Source organism: Nelumbo nucifera, chromosome 4 (genome assembly GCF_055504915.1).
Source record: "Nelumbo nucifera cultivar China Antique chromosome 4, China Antique-T2T, whole genome shotgun sequence".
NCBI lineage: Eukaryota > Viridiplantae > Streptophyta > Magnoliopsida > Proteales > Nelumbonaceae > Nelumbo > Nelumbo nucifera.
Window position 1 is genome coordinate 47,631,816 of NC_142652.1, and position 13,389 is coordinate 47,645,204.

The following is a 13,389-nucleotide window of genomic DNA, read 5'->3' on the forward strand; positions in this document are numbered from 1 at the left end:
TTTTAAATATTTAAATGATACTGTTTTAATTTTTAGCATTATTAAGTGTTGGTCGTACAAGGACTGATGGCTTAAAGGGGTGAGTTGTAGCTGAATCCACACCCAACCTATCACCCAATTGCCAACCCTAGCTTGCATGATATGGTCCTCCAATCCAAGGCTTCTCGTGGGTGGAATTCAATATCTTTTAACTCCTTTGCATTCCGTAGCAATGCCAACTATCGATTATATGATATTTTTTTTTTATCCCTTACTATTAACATTAAGGCAATGTTTGGCTTGAAGAAAAAGGTAGGGAAAAAAAGGGAAAGACATGAAAATCTATACAACGTTTGTAAAGGTTTTCTTACCTTTTCTTTCAGATCAAACACTGTCCAAATGACACTAGTGTAGATGAAATTAAATATGCTTTAATTTCTTTGTATCTCGTAGCAAAGTCAACTATCTGATTTTTTATTCCTTTATTATTAAACATTAAATGAGACCATTTTTTTAAGAGCATGAAATATTGAGAAGGTTGGCTCTTTACCAAACATGAAAATTGAAAGCTTGTTGAAATTTTTAACTTGAATATCAAATTCAAGCATACGTATCAGGAAGCAAATCAAGCGGCTGATTAGTTAGTTTGTAAAGCTCTTAACAATCGAAAGGCTAGTAAAGAGTTTAGGTCTTGTGATTTTAATTTTATTTATAATGTGGATGTAAGGGGAAGAGCTAACCCCAGGCTTGTATAACTCATATTTTTTCATCAAAAAAAATTGGAAGCAGGATGGCGTACAAAGGCAGTGTTTAACTTTTGCATATACTCTCAATGAATTAATTCTGATATAATTGTAAGATTCATCACTTTTAATATTGGATAATTAATGAAAATCATTCATCAAATAGTGATTATTGTTTGGAACAGAATCATAGTCGAACCCTATATTTTACTCTTCATAGAATGCCCCATTAAAAGGTATGGCAATTTTCCCCATCTCTGATGGGGACCTGACTTCCACCCAATGGGTTCGGTGATGGGGAGTTGTTTGGTGGGGTGGCAGTGGGGGACAGGGATTAATGGGAACCTCGGATCGGGGTCGAGGTCGGGGTGGGGATTGAGGTCTCCGCCCCACCCCGATCCCGATTATGTATATAATATAATCAAAACATATTTAAAACATTATTTATAATTTAAATTTTTTATTTATTTTAAATAAATTTATTTATAAAAAACTTTTATCTAAAAAAATTCTAGGGATTTGGGTCTCTGTGGGAAATCCATCCCTGTCAAGGATCAGGGATGAAAGACAAATTTTATCCCCAGTAAAAATTGGGGATGAGAATGAAATTAATTTCAGAATCAAAGTCAGGGACTGAAAATATGATCCCGCACCATTGCCATTCCTAACCCATTAACTTAATAGGGCTCCTAATTTGAGGGAATAGATATGCACCACCAATTAATGTTTCACATCATAAAGTGAATATCACTGATGTCTGTTTATTGTTTTTTGTTTGTTAAAGTGAGTTGTTGCTGCATTTGCAACCCTTTAGTTTCTTTGTCCAAATCAGCATCTTTGCAGATCTAGCCACAGTGAGTTGTTACTTATTAATTATTCCACGTACACAGAGGTGATGTCTTATGGTATGATATATTAATATATATATACAATAAGTTTTTTTTATATATATTTTTTTAAAATTAAATGTAACATTTTATTATCAAAATATTATTTATTAATTTATATGGGCTAGAAGAAATGCCTCTCAACCCAAGCCCATCAAACATTACCAAGCCCAAGGTGTTGGGTAGGCTAGGCCAGGGCAACCTTAAAGGCTATTAATGGCTTGTAAAATCCTGGCCCAGGATCATTTTTTAGGTATGACTTGAATGGAATTTTGTTAAAACATTATTTTAAATGTGTGAAATGTATAACTCGTGACTCACTATTAGGTTATATCAATCCAACAATTCAAATAGCCGAATTGTCAAGCTATTTTAAAGATAAATAACCTTTAGCCTTTAAATCAAGTTTTTGTGATGAACATTCAATTGTTCTGTCACTACATATTAATATCTTGTGATTTTTTAATATGTATTCAATGACTCAATATTCCATCATTATAAACTCAAATTTTGTAATGAGATTTTTGTATCAAAGTTTCAGCTACCTATTGCTATAAATTATTTATAGAACAGAAAATTTCTTTCATCAATTTTCCATCACTAAATACAAGATCTTTAGTGATAAACAACACTATATATTCGTCACTAAAAGTCAATTTTTTTATAGTGGGTAGAAATTCTGATTCGGACTCCTACACTATTTATCTTTGTTTTTTTTTTCCAAAACTTCTATTCAGCCCTAATGACAATAGGCATTCAAGATCAATCGCCAAATAACTTTCCAAAGGCTGACCATTAATCTTTTAAGGAAACGGGCAAAGGTCAGCCTGAGATCTTCTGCCAACAAAACATCTTTCAATCCTTTATCAACTTGATCTAACACCGCACATCTCACTATGAAACTGGGACCCACCATAAAAGTGAGACCTGCCATATATAAGATGTGCGGTATGAGATTATGTTGGTAGAGGATTGGAAGGTATTTTGTTGGTAGGTGATATAGACTCCACTACTCAACCAAAGGCCTCCAAACTAATTACTTGAGCGTAGTGGCATGGTCCTTGAGATGATGAGATCCCACCCCAAATATGAGTTCAGTGTCCATTTGGAAGGGCTGAAGAAGCAGCTTCAGGCTTTTCAAGGTGGGCCCTATACAGACAGACCTTAAGCTATTTTTGGTGAAAATCAGAATGGCCTAAATCAGTAGTCTATTATCAATCAGTTTTTGGGCTGTCCACTTCAGCCTCTTTAGATAGTTTGTCCAAAGTGCCTAAGTAACTGAACCAGTTAAACTAATGTTCAGCTCAGCCCTCCCAAATAGGGACAGGCCGGAACACAGCGGCTTCTAGCATTCTGAGGTGAACCCCAGATGGACAGCCTATAAGTTATGCTTGGTAAAATACACAGAGAATCCAAATTAACAGTCATTCACTCAGTTGAAGAGCTGTCGGCTTAAGATAAACAGCTTATGGAACTACTAGCTAGACTTCTCAGAAGCTGACGGTTTGTCCTGGGGTAAATCGAACAACATTCTGGGGCTCCACAAAGTCATCCAGTCAAGTAGTTTTGGTGGAAAATAGTTTGAAAGATATCATTTTTTTGAGGATTTTTCTCCACGATAAGAGCTTGTCATCAGGATAGCTGGCCTAGTTGGCATCATAGAAAGCGTGAAGAACAATGGATGACAATGGGGTTTTACACAATCCAATTGAGTGTCAATGGGATTCAAATCCTGATACCACCAAATTTGGAGGAGATTATAAGTGTGGTGCTGCACTATTCAAATGGCCCCTATGGATCAACCGAGGGCTGGCTTGTTGGTGTGTTAGCTAGTTTATTCTACCATTAATGTAAAATCGAATCCTACAACCAGCACTTTAGGGAAAAAGGGGTCAAGGGAAATTTATTAATGGTACATGGCACCGAATACCAAAAGAAAAAAAAAAAAAAAACAGCTCCTATGGGGGATTCAGGTGTAGAACTAAGTATCCAAAAAAATGTACTAGGTGAGATCTGCCATTGAGTACTATCCAAGAAATACATGGATATACTAGGAAAATATATACAAATTCCACAAATACATCAATTATACTAAATTTAAGGTCAAAATAACCACAAATAAGGTATAAATACATAAAAGTATATATTTTAATGATATATATGAAAAAATATATTATAACAATTATAATAGGATGATTAAATATTATGCAATCAAGAGTCTAAGACACAAAATATATACAATTGTTATATTTTAATTGCTATTTTACTATTTTTACTTTTGAACACTAACAATAAAAGTTAACTAAATATTAAATTTTGAAATATTTGATAAACAATATATTTATTATTGTAAACAATAAATAAGTCACTATAAATTGTAATTTAAAATATCAATTGATAATTTTTAAAAATACATAATCTTAACTTAAATATATCAAATCCAATAAAATTTCTAAGATACATATCATATACAAATTTATAATTTTTAATTACTAAAATAATGGAACAAATTTTATATATTTATACCTTATGTGTGGCTATTTTGACATTAAATTTAGTATAATTGATGTATTTGTAGAAATTGTATATATTTTCCTAATGTATTCATGTGTTTCCTTGTCTTTCGTCCATATCCATGCGTGTCCAAAGCATATCCATATCCATATCTGTATCCAAATTATTCGATATAATACCCGATATCGATACTTTAATCCTTAGGTGTACTATATAGCTTTGCACCTTCCATATAAGCTTTGGCTCTTTGATGTGATTTCTATTGCCCTTGTGTATATGGGCAAGCAAAACGACGAGAGATACCGTTTTAAATAAGAAATTGTTTAAACTTGATAAATTCTCTCCGTCTAATTGAATAGTCTTTGTAGAGCAGCCAAATTACACCTCAACGCAAGTTATAAATGAAATAAATAAGGCAAAGTTTCTGATTTATTAAACATAGGAAAAATCCATCTAAATCTTGAAAAACCATCCATAAAAATGAAATAATATCTATATCCATGAGGAGAAGTTACCGGGACCACTGAGGTCATTGTATGACAAATCCTTCTTTCATTTCATGATATAATAGTGAATTCGACCATGTACTTGGGATCAAATCCTACCATCACTAGTGTTGGTGGGGTTATGAGCAGGGGGAGGGGGATGGGCCACCCCTATTGGGTAGCCCCATGAAAAAAATATGATATGAACTCATATTTCATTGCAACATGGCACTTGGTGAAAACAGAGAATTATGTTAACTTCCGGTATCCAAACTAGCTCCATGGGTTTTAAGAGACTTGTATGGATTATGGAGAGAAACTCAGGCCATTATTGACTGGATGAGCAAAAGATACAGAAGATATAGAGAGCTACAAAATCAGAAAAACACTGTGATTCTTCACTTTGTCCAAGTTTTTCCATTCTAGAATCACATACAGGGAAGTCTTCACCCTAGCATCCTGCTTGCCTGGTCGTCATGTCCGAACCACTGGTAACAAGTGTTACTGCAGAAGTCTTCACTACCAACATAGGTCAACTCAATATATATTTGCACATTTACTAGCAGTCATCACCATTGGAATAGATCAACCTTATTTTAAAAAACAGTTATTTTGTTTTAAGATTATCATTTATACCTTTAGGCTCGGTTTGGTTTGTGGGATGGGGATGAGAAAAAGGGAATATTCTAAAAATATTCTCTTTTCTCATATTTGGTTTGAGGGAAAGAGGGGGATGGGGTGAGAAAAGTGTGGGATATTAGATCCCAAAATCATAGATTTGGGGTCACACCACAAGTGGAAAAATGTAAGAAACCACTGTTCATTCTCTCTTTCGGTGAAACCAGTGACAATGGCACCCCTCCCCGTTCAAACTTAGAAACAGAGTAGCGGCGGCGGCACCCCTTCTCAGCCAATCCCTTCCTCCCTCTCTCCTCTCTTCTTCTCTTTCTTCTTCTGGGTTCGTAGATACAGATCTGGGTTTGCAGACACAGATCGGAGACACTCCCTTCCTCCCTCTCTCCTGTCTTCTTCTCTTTCTTTTTCTGGGTTCGCAGACACAGGTCTGGGTTCATAGACACAAATCTAAGTTCTGCCATGGTAGAATTTAGATCTAGGTTCGTAGACACAGATCGGAGACACTCCCTTCCTCCCTCTCTCCTCTCTTCCTCTCTTTCTTCTTCTGGGTTCTCAGATATAGTCGCAGACACAGATTTGGGTTTGCAAACACAGTGTTTTCTTCTCCCTCACTTTCTCCTCTCTTCTCCTTGAAACAGTATTTTCTTATTATTTTCTCATGTATAAAACCAAACAATGGAATAGTAGATTTTTACACTTTCCCATTCCATCCCATCTTTTCCCATCCCACCTAAATCTTCCCACAAACCAAACGGAACCTTAAGGTATCACATGAAATGGTGATAATTTCTTTATATAGAGTGAGTTCCATTGGTCCTGGGAGGTTCCACCCCGTTACCAAGTACCAACAACACTGCTCCTAATAGATCAAAATAAAGGTATTTCACTTTGCAAATAAGAAGTTTCAGATTGATATTGAACATTTTTCAACCTCAACAACCAATACTTTGGGGAACAGCCACCTCAATCTTGATTTTTACAATAATGCAACCTCAGTCCAGTGCTTCTTCAAAAAAATATGAAAACAACAAAGATTCTCAATTAGAACTGTACAACGATGAAAACATTACTAGACAATAGAGAAACATACCAAAAATTGATCAAAATAACATTTTCCATTTATTAGGCAGTACATTTTTTTTTAAATAGGTAAAGTATAATATTTATTAAAGGCAAAAAAAACATGTACAACAAGGAAATGCAAATAGTTAGAGGTGTAAATCACGGCAGGTTGCTCGTGGCCTGACACGATTTTGGATCGGCCTGGTACAGCATGGCACGAAGGCCCATGGGTCATGCCATGCCTGACACGGAGATATGTGCCGTGTTGGGCTAGGGGTTTGAGGCCCATGGGTCGGCACAGCCCATAGGGTGTCACGCTCGGCCCGCCCGGAATATAGCTATTGGGGCCCCCCAGCACGGCTCACTTTACACCTCTAGGCTATATCCTATATAGCCATTGCCACCCCCCCCCCCCCCCCAAAGGGGCCCATGACTAGTTTCAACTTTTGGAGGGGGGTTTGTAGAAATACCCCCCCTATAAACAGCCATATTAGGGGGGTATTTGTGTATTTTGCATTTTTTGCTTGTCGGAGGTTAAAAAATAACATAAATGCCCCCCAATAGTTATATAACTAGTTTATGGGGGATTTTTGGGTAAAGCTATAAATAACTTTACAATGGCCAAAATACCCCTCCCAACAACTAAATAACAATTAGTTTTTTTGGGTATTTTGTGCAATTGAATTATGTTCAATTCCTATAAATAGCCCTTTCCTCCACCATTCTCACCACACCAATTCAACAATCAACATTGAAGAATTCTCCTATTAAGTTATTCTCTTAATCTCTTCAGTCTTTCCTCTCTCAGCTTCTTAGACCCTTATTCTCTTTCAGTCTCTCATACATTCTCTACAATCTGAGTGAACTTTGATAATCTCATAGTCAGATTGGCTGATTGTCTAATTCTCCAAGTAAGCAATTTGGGAGGCTTGGAGCCATGGACGTTGTCACGTTGAAACGCTTTAACCGTTGAAATCAAGTTGGGATTCTGAACCGGCAATCTGGGATTCTGGGGTCAATCTAATTAAATTAATTTTATTTTTTTAGAATTTGAAAAAAAAATGGCCAGCTCTTCCCAAAACCCCAAGTTTAGTAGCCCGATTTGGAGAATATTTAAAATAGAGGATGTTGAGGGGAAGCAGAAAAGAGTAGTTTGCCAAAAATGTAGAAAAGACTTTAGCTATTGTAACAAGGGTGGTACTAGCCATTTGACCAGACATTTTCTTACACATGATAAGTAAGAAGAAATAACCCACAATTTAAATGAATTTTTTAAATAATGGAAAATAAATTTTAAAAATATTGGGAGAAGTCGGAGTCTCGGAGAACATTTCTCACCGCCAATCCCGCCATGGCACGTGATCCGTGATCTACTAACCCCTCCTGTGTCTATAGGTTACAGTTCCATCGGAGTCTTGTTTAGTTGTTTTAGTGCAAGACCTGCAAGTACCACACTACGGTACTACCATTGTACCGGGGTTAGCTAGATGCAGTCATGAATCATGATGCAGAATATAGATTACAACTTTACAATTACAAGACAAAGGAGGGCATGATACTACAGTACTACATACATCGGATATTTCATTTTCCACTTGAAGTAGATGATGAAAGTGTGTGTGAATGCTTTCACCATAATGTATATGTAAATTTTGTTTAAATTGTAAATTTTAACAAATAACCCACAATTTTTTATTTTGTCAAATTATTGTAAATTTTGTTTTAATTTTATTTAATTTATTTGCTATTAATGTAATTTTGTATTTTCAATTTGTAACTATATAGTATATATAGTCTATAATTCTATATTGTATTTTTTATATTTTATTAATTTATTCCATTTTCATATTTCATTCAGTCAAGTATGAAGTATCCAACCATTGTATATTTCATAATTTCAATATTTGTATAATTGTATGCTTTGCAATTTGTATCATTATTCATTCAAATTTAAATGAAACAAAATTCTTAAATTCATATTTGAATTGTTTTATACTTTTATTTATTTATTCTTTGGGTAATCGTAAATTCGTTATTAATTTATTATTTGTATCCTGTGACTGCTGTCCTGAATCCTAATCCTAATATGACCATAATCCATTCAGTGAGTCTAGCCCTGTTCGGCCTAGGCCCAAGGCCCGCCCTATGGCCCAGCCCGGCACGGCTTGAAGCCCGGACAAGCCTAGGCCCGCCTGGGCCTAGGTCGTGGGCTGTGCTAGGCCGACCCCCAAAATTTTCACCGGGGAGGATGGCACAGCCCATGATGGCTTGCGGGCCAGCACGACACAGTCCCCCTTTAGTGCGGGCCACCCACAGGCCGTGTCATGCTGGCCTGGCACGGCCCACTTTACACCTCTACATAGGAGTTCACAAAAAACTATACAAGCAAAACTATACCCCCAAACCCTAATTTACAAAAAGGTTCCCAACAGCGAAAAAAGAACTAAAATTTCTGTCCTACAGATTTGAAAATGTGATAAAATTGTAGAAAACACAAAAAAGGGTGTAGGAAATTCTAGGAACAACGATTGATGCCATAGACAAAAGAGGGGGGGAGGGAATCGAAAATTCAAACATGAGGAAGAAGAAAGCCTAGAAGGCCCTGGCTCTAAAACAGTGTAGTGTGAATAAAAGACAATATAGAAGAAAACAGGCTAAATGAGAGCCAATATAGATGCCATATATCTTGAACAGGGGCAAGTTTACTTTTCATCCCTTAGGTTTCCACAAAACAACCCTTAAACCAAAACCTGAACCAGTATACTAATTAGTTATAGATGGAACCTGTAAGATAAGATCCCCAAGCTTCTACCTTGCTATCTCTGTACCAAGAATGTGCCAAGGAAATCAACATGTGAACAAGAACAGAATTCAGAGTTTCCTTTGAAGAGGTTGACTATTTAGCCATGTGGAGGCTACTGAAGCCAATTGAATTAAATATAGATAGAAATATTACAAAGTTTTCTTGAGATCTCTGCTTGAGGATTTTTGTTTTTGTTTAGGCACTAGGGAACATGTGTGCATACATAAAATCTATATTTTAGGCTATTTTGATGAACAAGGATGAATTTTGGGGGAAAAGAGGGGAAATTTAAAGGTCTGGTTAAAAAGCTATAGCTCTGTCTGGTCCAGATTCCCTTCAATGGCCCTAACCACTTTTCACTTGGTAACAGATCTGTCATTCCTTCCTCAATCGTCAAGATGCCCCTTATTATCTTAGACCATATTCTTTGTGAATGTTAGGTGTTCATTTACTAAAGGAAGAGCATAAATTAGAAATATCTGAAATTTATACAAATTTACCAAAAGAATAAAGATATGAATTTTACATATACAAAAAAAAAAATGAAAGAATTTACGATTGATAAACAACAAAAACAAAATGGTATCTACAACACAAGTCGAGGGGACAAACGGCCCATTAAGTCATCTTGGAGCAAAGGAATTAATGACGGAGGAGGTTCCTTATACCATTCTTCACATTCATCTGCATATACAGCTAGATTGGCCAAATGATCAGCAGACTGGTTTGCTTCTCTGTACTCGTGTCGTGCTACCCAGCCTTTGAACTGCTTGAGAAGACTTTGACATTCTTCGACCAATGACTTGACTTCTGATTGAGGCTCTCGCAAATCATTTACCATCTCCATCATCAACCTCGAGTCACCTTCTATCCAAATACATTGTATCTGTAATCTAAATGCCAATTGCAGCCCATGCCACAATCCCCAAGCTTCGGCAACTAATGGGTCATTAACTGCCACAAGTGGCATCACAAATGCCGCAATAAAATGCCCCTCTGCACCTCTCAGCAAACCACCAGCTCCTGACCTGCTTGCTCTTCTCTTGTATGAACCGTCAAAATTCAACTTTACCCAAGGAGACGGTGCAGGGGACCAACAAACATACCGTAGTGACATGTGAGGTGAAAAAAGGTTCGGCTTGGCTTGTTGGGTAGGAGCCAGAACCCATGGCCCATAAGTGAACGACGACGACTCTCTCTGGTTCTCATTCTGCTTCATTGCTGCCCACCTGCAACTTTTTATCTCATGACTCATGCAGCCGCAGAAATAGCATAAATATGGAATTTCATATTTGAAACGCTGCCACCAAAATCCTTCCTCTCCATCATGTATTTTTGCACCCAATGGCAGCGGTAAATTCAAGTTTACCTCAACGCAAAAACGTATGAGATCCCTGCCATCTTCTGTTGTACGGTCAAATTTAATGGGTTGCCCAATTGTATTCGCAACCTGTAATACAACCTCTGGCTCCCAATACTTCAAAGGTAGCTGAGGCAGCCTCACCCAGACTTGCGCAAATGACATACTCTCCCTCTCAGGATCGAAGTCAGGCCACCATTTTTTAAGAACTAAACACTGTTGATCCATAAAGAAAGGACCCGAAGACCATACTCTTCGAAAATCACTTTCCGAAGAGAATCTAAACAAATAAAACTCATTCCTCAGTCCGATTATATCAACTACATCCTCTAGTTTCCATATCTCGAGAAGCTGGAGAGTACTGAGTCCAGTCTGCCGACCTAAAAGCTTTCCAACGAGAATAAATTCAAAATCAACGCATTTACACTCAAACCAGTCACCAACGGAGTTCCATTCAGTGACCGATTCTCCAAATTCTTCGTACAAATGACTGCAACACAACTCCATTACTGATTCTAAGCTTCTACTCAGAAAACACGTTTACTATTCCTTCTCGCCTTCTCGGAAATGGAGAGATAGCCTGCCGCATTGTATTACTACTTTCTAAGCTTCGACTGGATTTTATATTGGAGTCCGAGTCCGACCTCCATCCATTAACGCGGATCTGTGAAAACACGTTTACTATTCCTTCTTGCCTTCTCCGAAATAAAAGGCAGCGAGAGTTTCCTTGTACGTTACGGAGTAGCAGCGAGCGAGAGTTTTAGAAATGGGGAGTTTCCTTTTTAGTCAACCCGCCGGTCCAATAGGTGGCGGTGGTCGGTGGACCTCCGGTCCGAGTTTGAATCAAAAGGCCGTGTAAACTGTAACCAGTGTTTTAAAAACCGACTCGGACCGGAACAGCTTTGGCAAGTTAGAGGTTTGACCGTTTGGTTCGAATGAATGGCCTGTTTCAATTTAAAAAATAAAAACGGATAAAATTTGTTGTTCGGGTCAAATGGGTTGATGGATCGATCGCCCGGGTTTTTGAACACTCATGACAAAAGGCCCCTAACCCTAATATTAATAAAATAATAATATAACAAATAAAGATATTAATTATTAAATATAATAATAATAAATATAAATAAATATCAATACAATATAATTAAAGTAATAATAAAATAATAAATAATAACAATAAAATATTAATAATTAAATAATAAAATACTAAGAAAGTAGTAATAAGATGCGGCAAATTGACTAACTCTACTAGTAAAAAACTTGTGGGGTATTTAGGACAACATGTAAACAACAAGAGTCCAATTAGTCAATTTCCTAAATCGTAGGGGTATTTTAAGAATAAATAATAACAATAAAATATTAATAATTAAAAAATAAAATACTAAGAAAGTAGTAATAAGATGCAGCAAATTGACTAACTCTACTAGTAAAAGACTTGTGGGGTATTTAGGACAACATGTAAACAACAAGGGTCGAGTTACTCAATTTCCTAAATCGTAGGGGTATTTTAAGAAATTTTCCCCGCTATAATAATAATAATAATAAGCAAAGATATTATTTATTAAATAATAATCATAATAATAATTAAAAACATATAAAATATTAATATATCATAATTAAATTAATCATAAAATACTAACATCTTATTTATTAAATAACAATAAATTAATTTTAAAATAATAAACAAAAATAATAGAAATTAATAACCTAATAATAAAATATAATAAATATAATAAAAGAATTATTTATTAATAAAATATAGTAATAAAAATATTGTTAATGTAATAATAAGATATCAATATATTAATAAAATATTCATAAATTAAGGATAAATTCTAAGATATTAATTATTAAGTACTAACAAAATAATAATAACAAAGTGCTAATAAAATAATAATTATATATTCATATACTTTTAATAAAGTAATAATTAAATAATAAATAGACTAATACAAAATTGAAAAATTCCAATAGATTCTGATTCCAACTTCTAATGATCCAAACAACAACAATCGATATTCGATTCTGATTCCTGATTAAACCAAAGGCGTCCCAGTTTCGATTCCTAGGGATTCCAATTCCGATTCTAGTCATGTCTTCAAACCAAACAAGCAAGTATTCGATTGTTAGTTTCATCCATTTGTAAATGATATTTATGTATTGTACTTTATTAGAAGATGAAGAAGAAGGAAGAGGAAAAGGGACAGAGGGTAAAATTGGGTGTTAAAAAAATTATACATCACGTGGTGTCACGTATGTATGGATTTTAGCAAATATTAACGGATGATAACAGCAAGGATAGAGTTAGTCAATTGTTAGAAACAATAGGAGTGGTTTAAGACAATAGTTAAACAGTAACGGCACAGTTTGTCAATTAGCTAAGTAGTAGAGATGGTTTAAGAAATTTGCCCATAAAATAATAATGATATATTCATAAAATATTAAGATGTTGATTATCGAATATTAATAGAACAATAATAAAGTAATAATCAAATAATAAAATATAAATGAGCTAATAGAAAAGTGAAAATTTTCAATTGATTTTGATTCCAACTCTAATGAACCAAAAAACAACAATTGGAATCTGATTCTATTTCTTGTCTAAACCAAATAGGCATTGGGAATAGGCAATTTTGATTTTGATTCTAGGGTATTCGAATTCTGATTCTGGTCCATGAACCAAATGGACCCTCAATATAATATTTAGAAAACCAATCAAATCATCTTAAATAAGAAGAGGATATTTGGGGATTTAAAAAAATAAACTGAATGAGAATCTTTTTTGAACTTAATTAATGAACTTCAATAGATAAGGGTGCAATTGGATCAGATCATGATCTAATTCGATTCAAGATCCGATCCTATTTAGTCGAATTCAGATCACCCCTGTTCGGATCTTTGGATCGAATGATATGATCCG

At 35.3% G+C, this 13,389-nt stretch overlaps 1 protein-coding gene across 1 annotated transcript; it reads right to left on the reverse strand.

Moving 5' to 3' along the window:
* Window positions 1-9,578: 9,578 nt before the first annotated feature.
* On the reverse strand, window positions 9,579-11,074 carry LOC148792258 (uncharacterized). Its single transcript, XM_088886438.1, has one exon. The coding sequence runs from the start codon at window positions 10,974-10,976 to the stop codon at window positions 9,696-9,698; it is 1,281 nt and encodes a 426-aa protein (XP_088742564.1). The 5' UTR covers window positions 10,977-11,074; the 3' UTR covers window positions 9,579-9,695.
* Window positions 11,075-13,389: the final 2,315 nt, after the last annotated feature.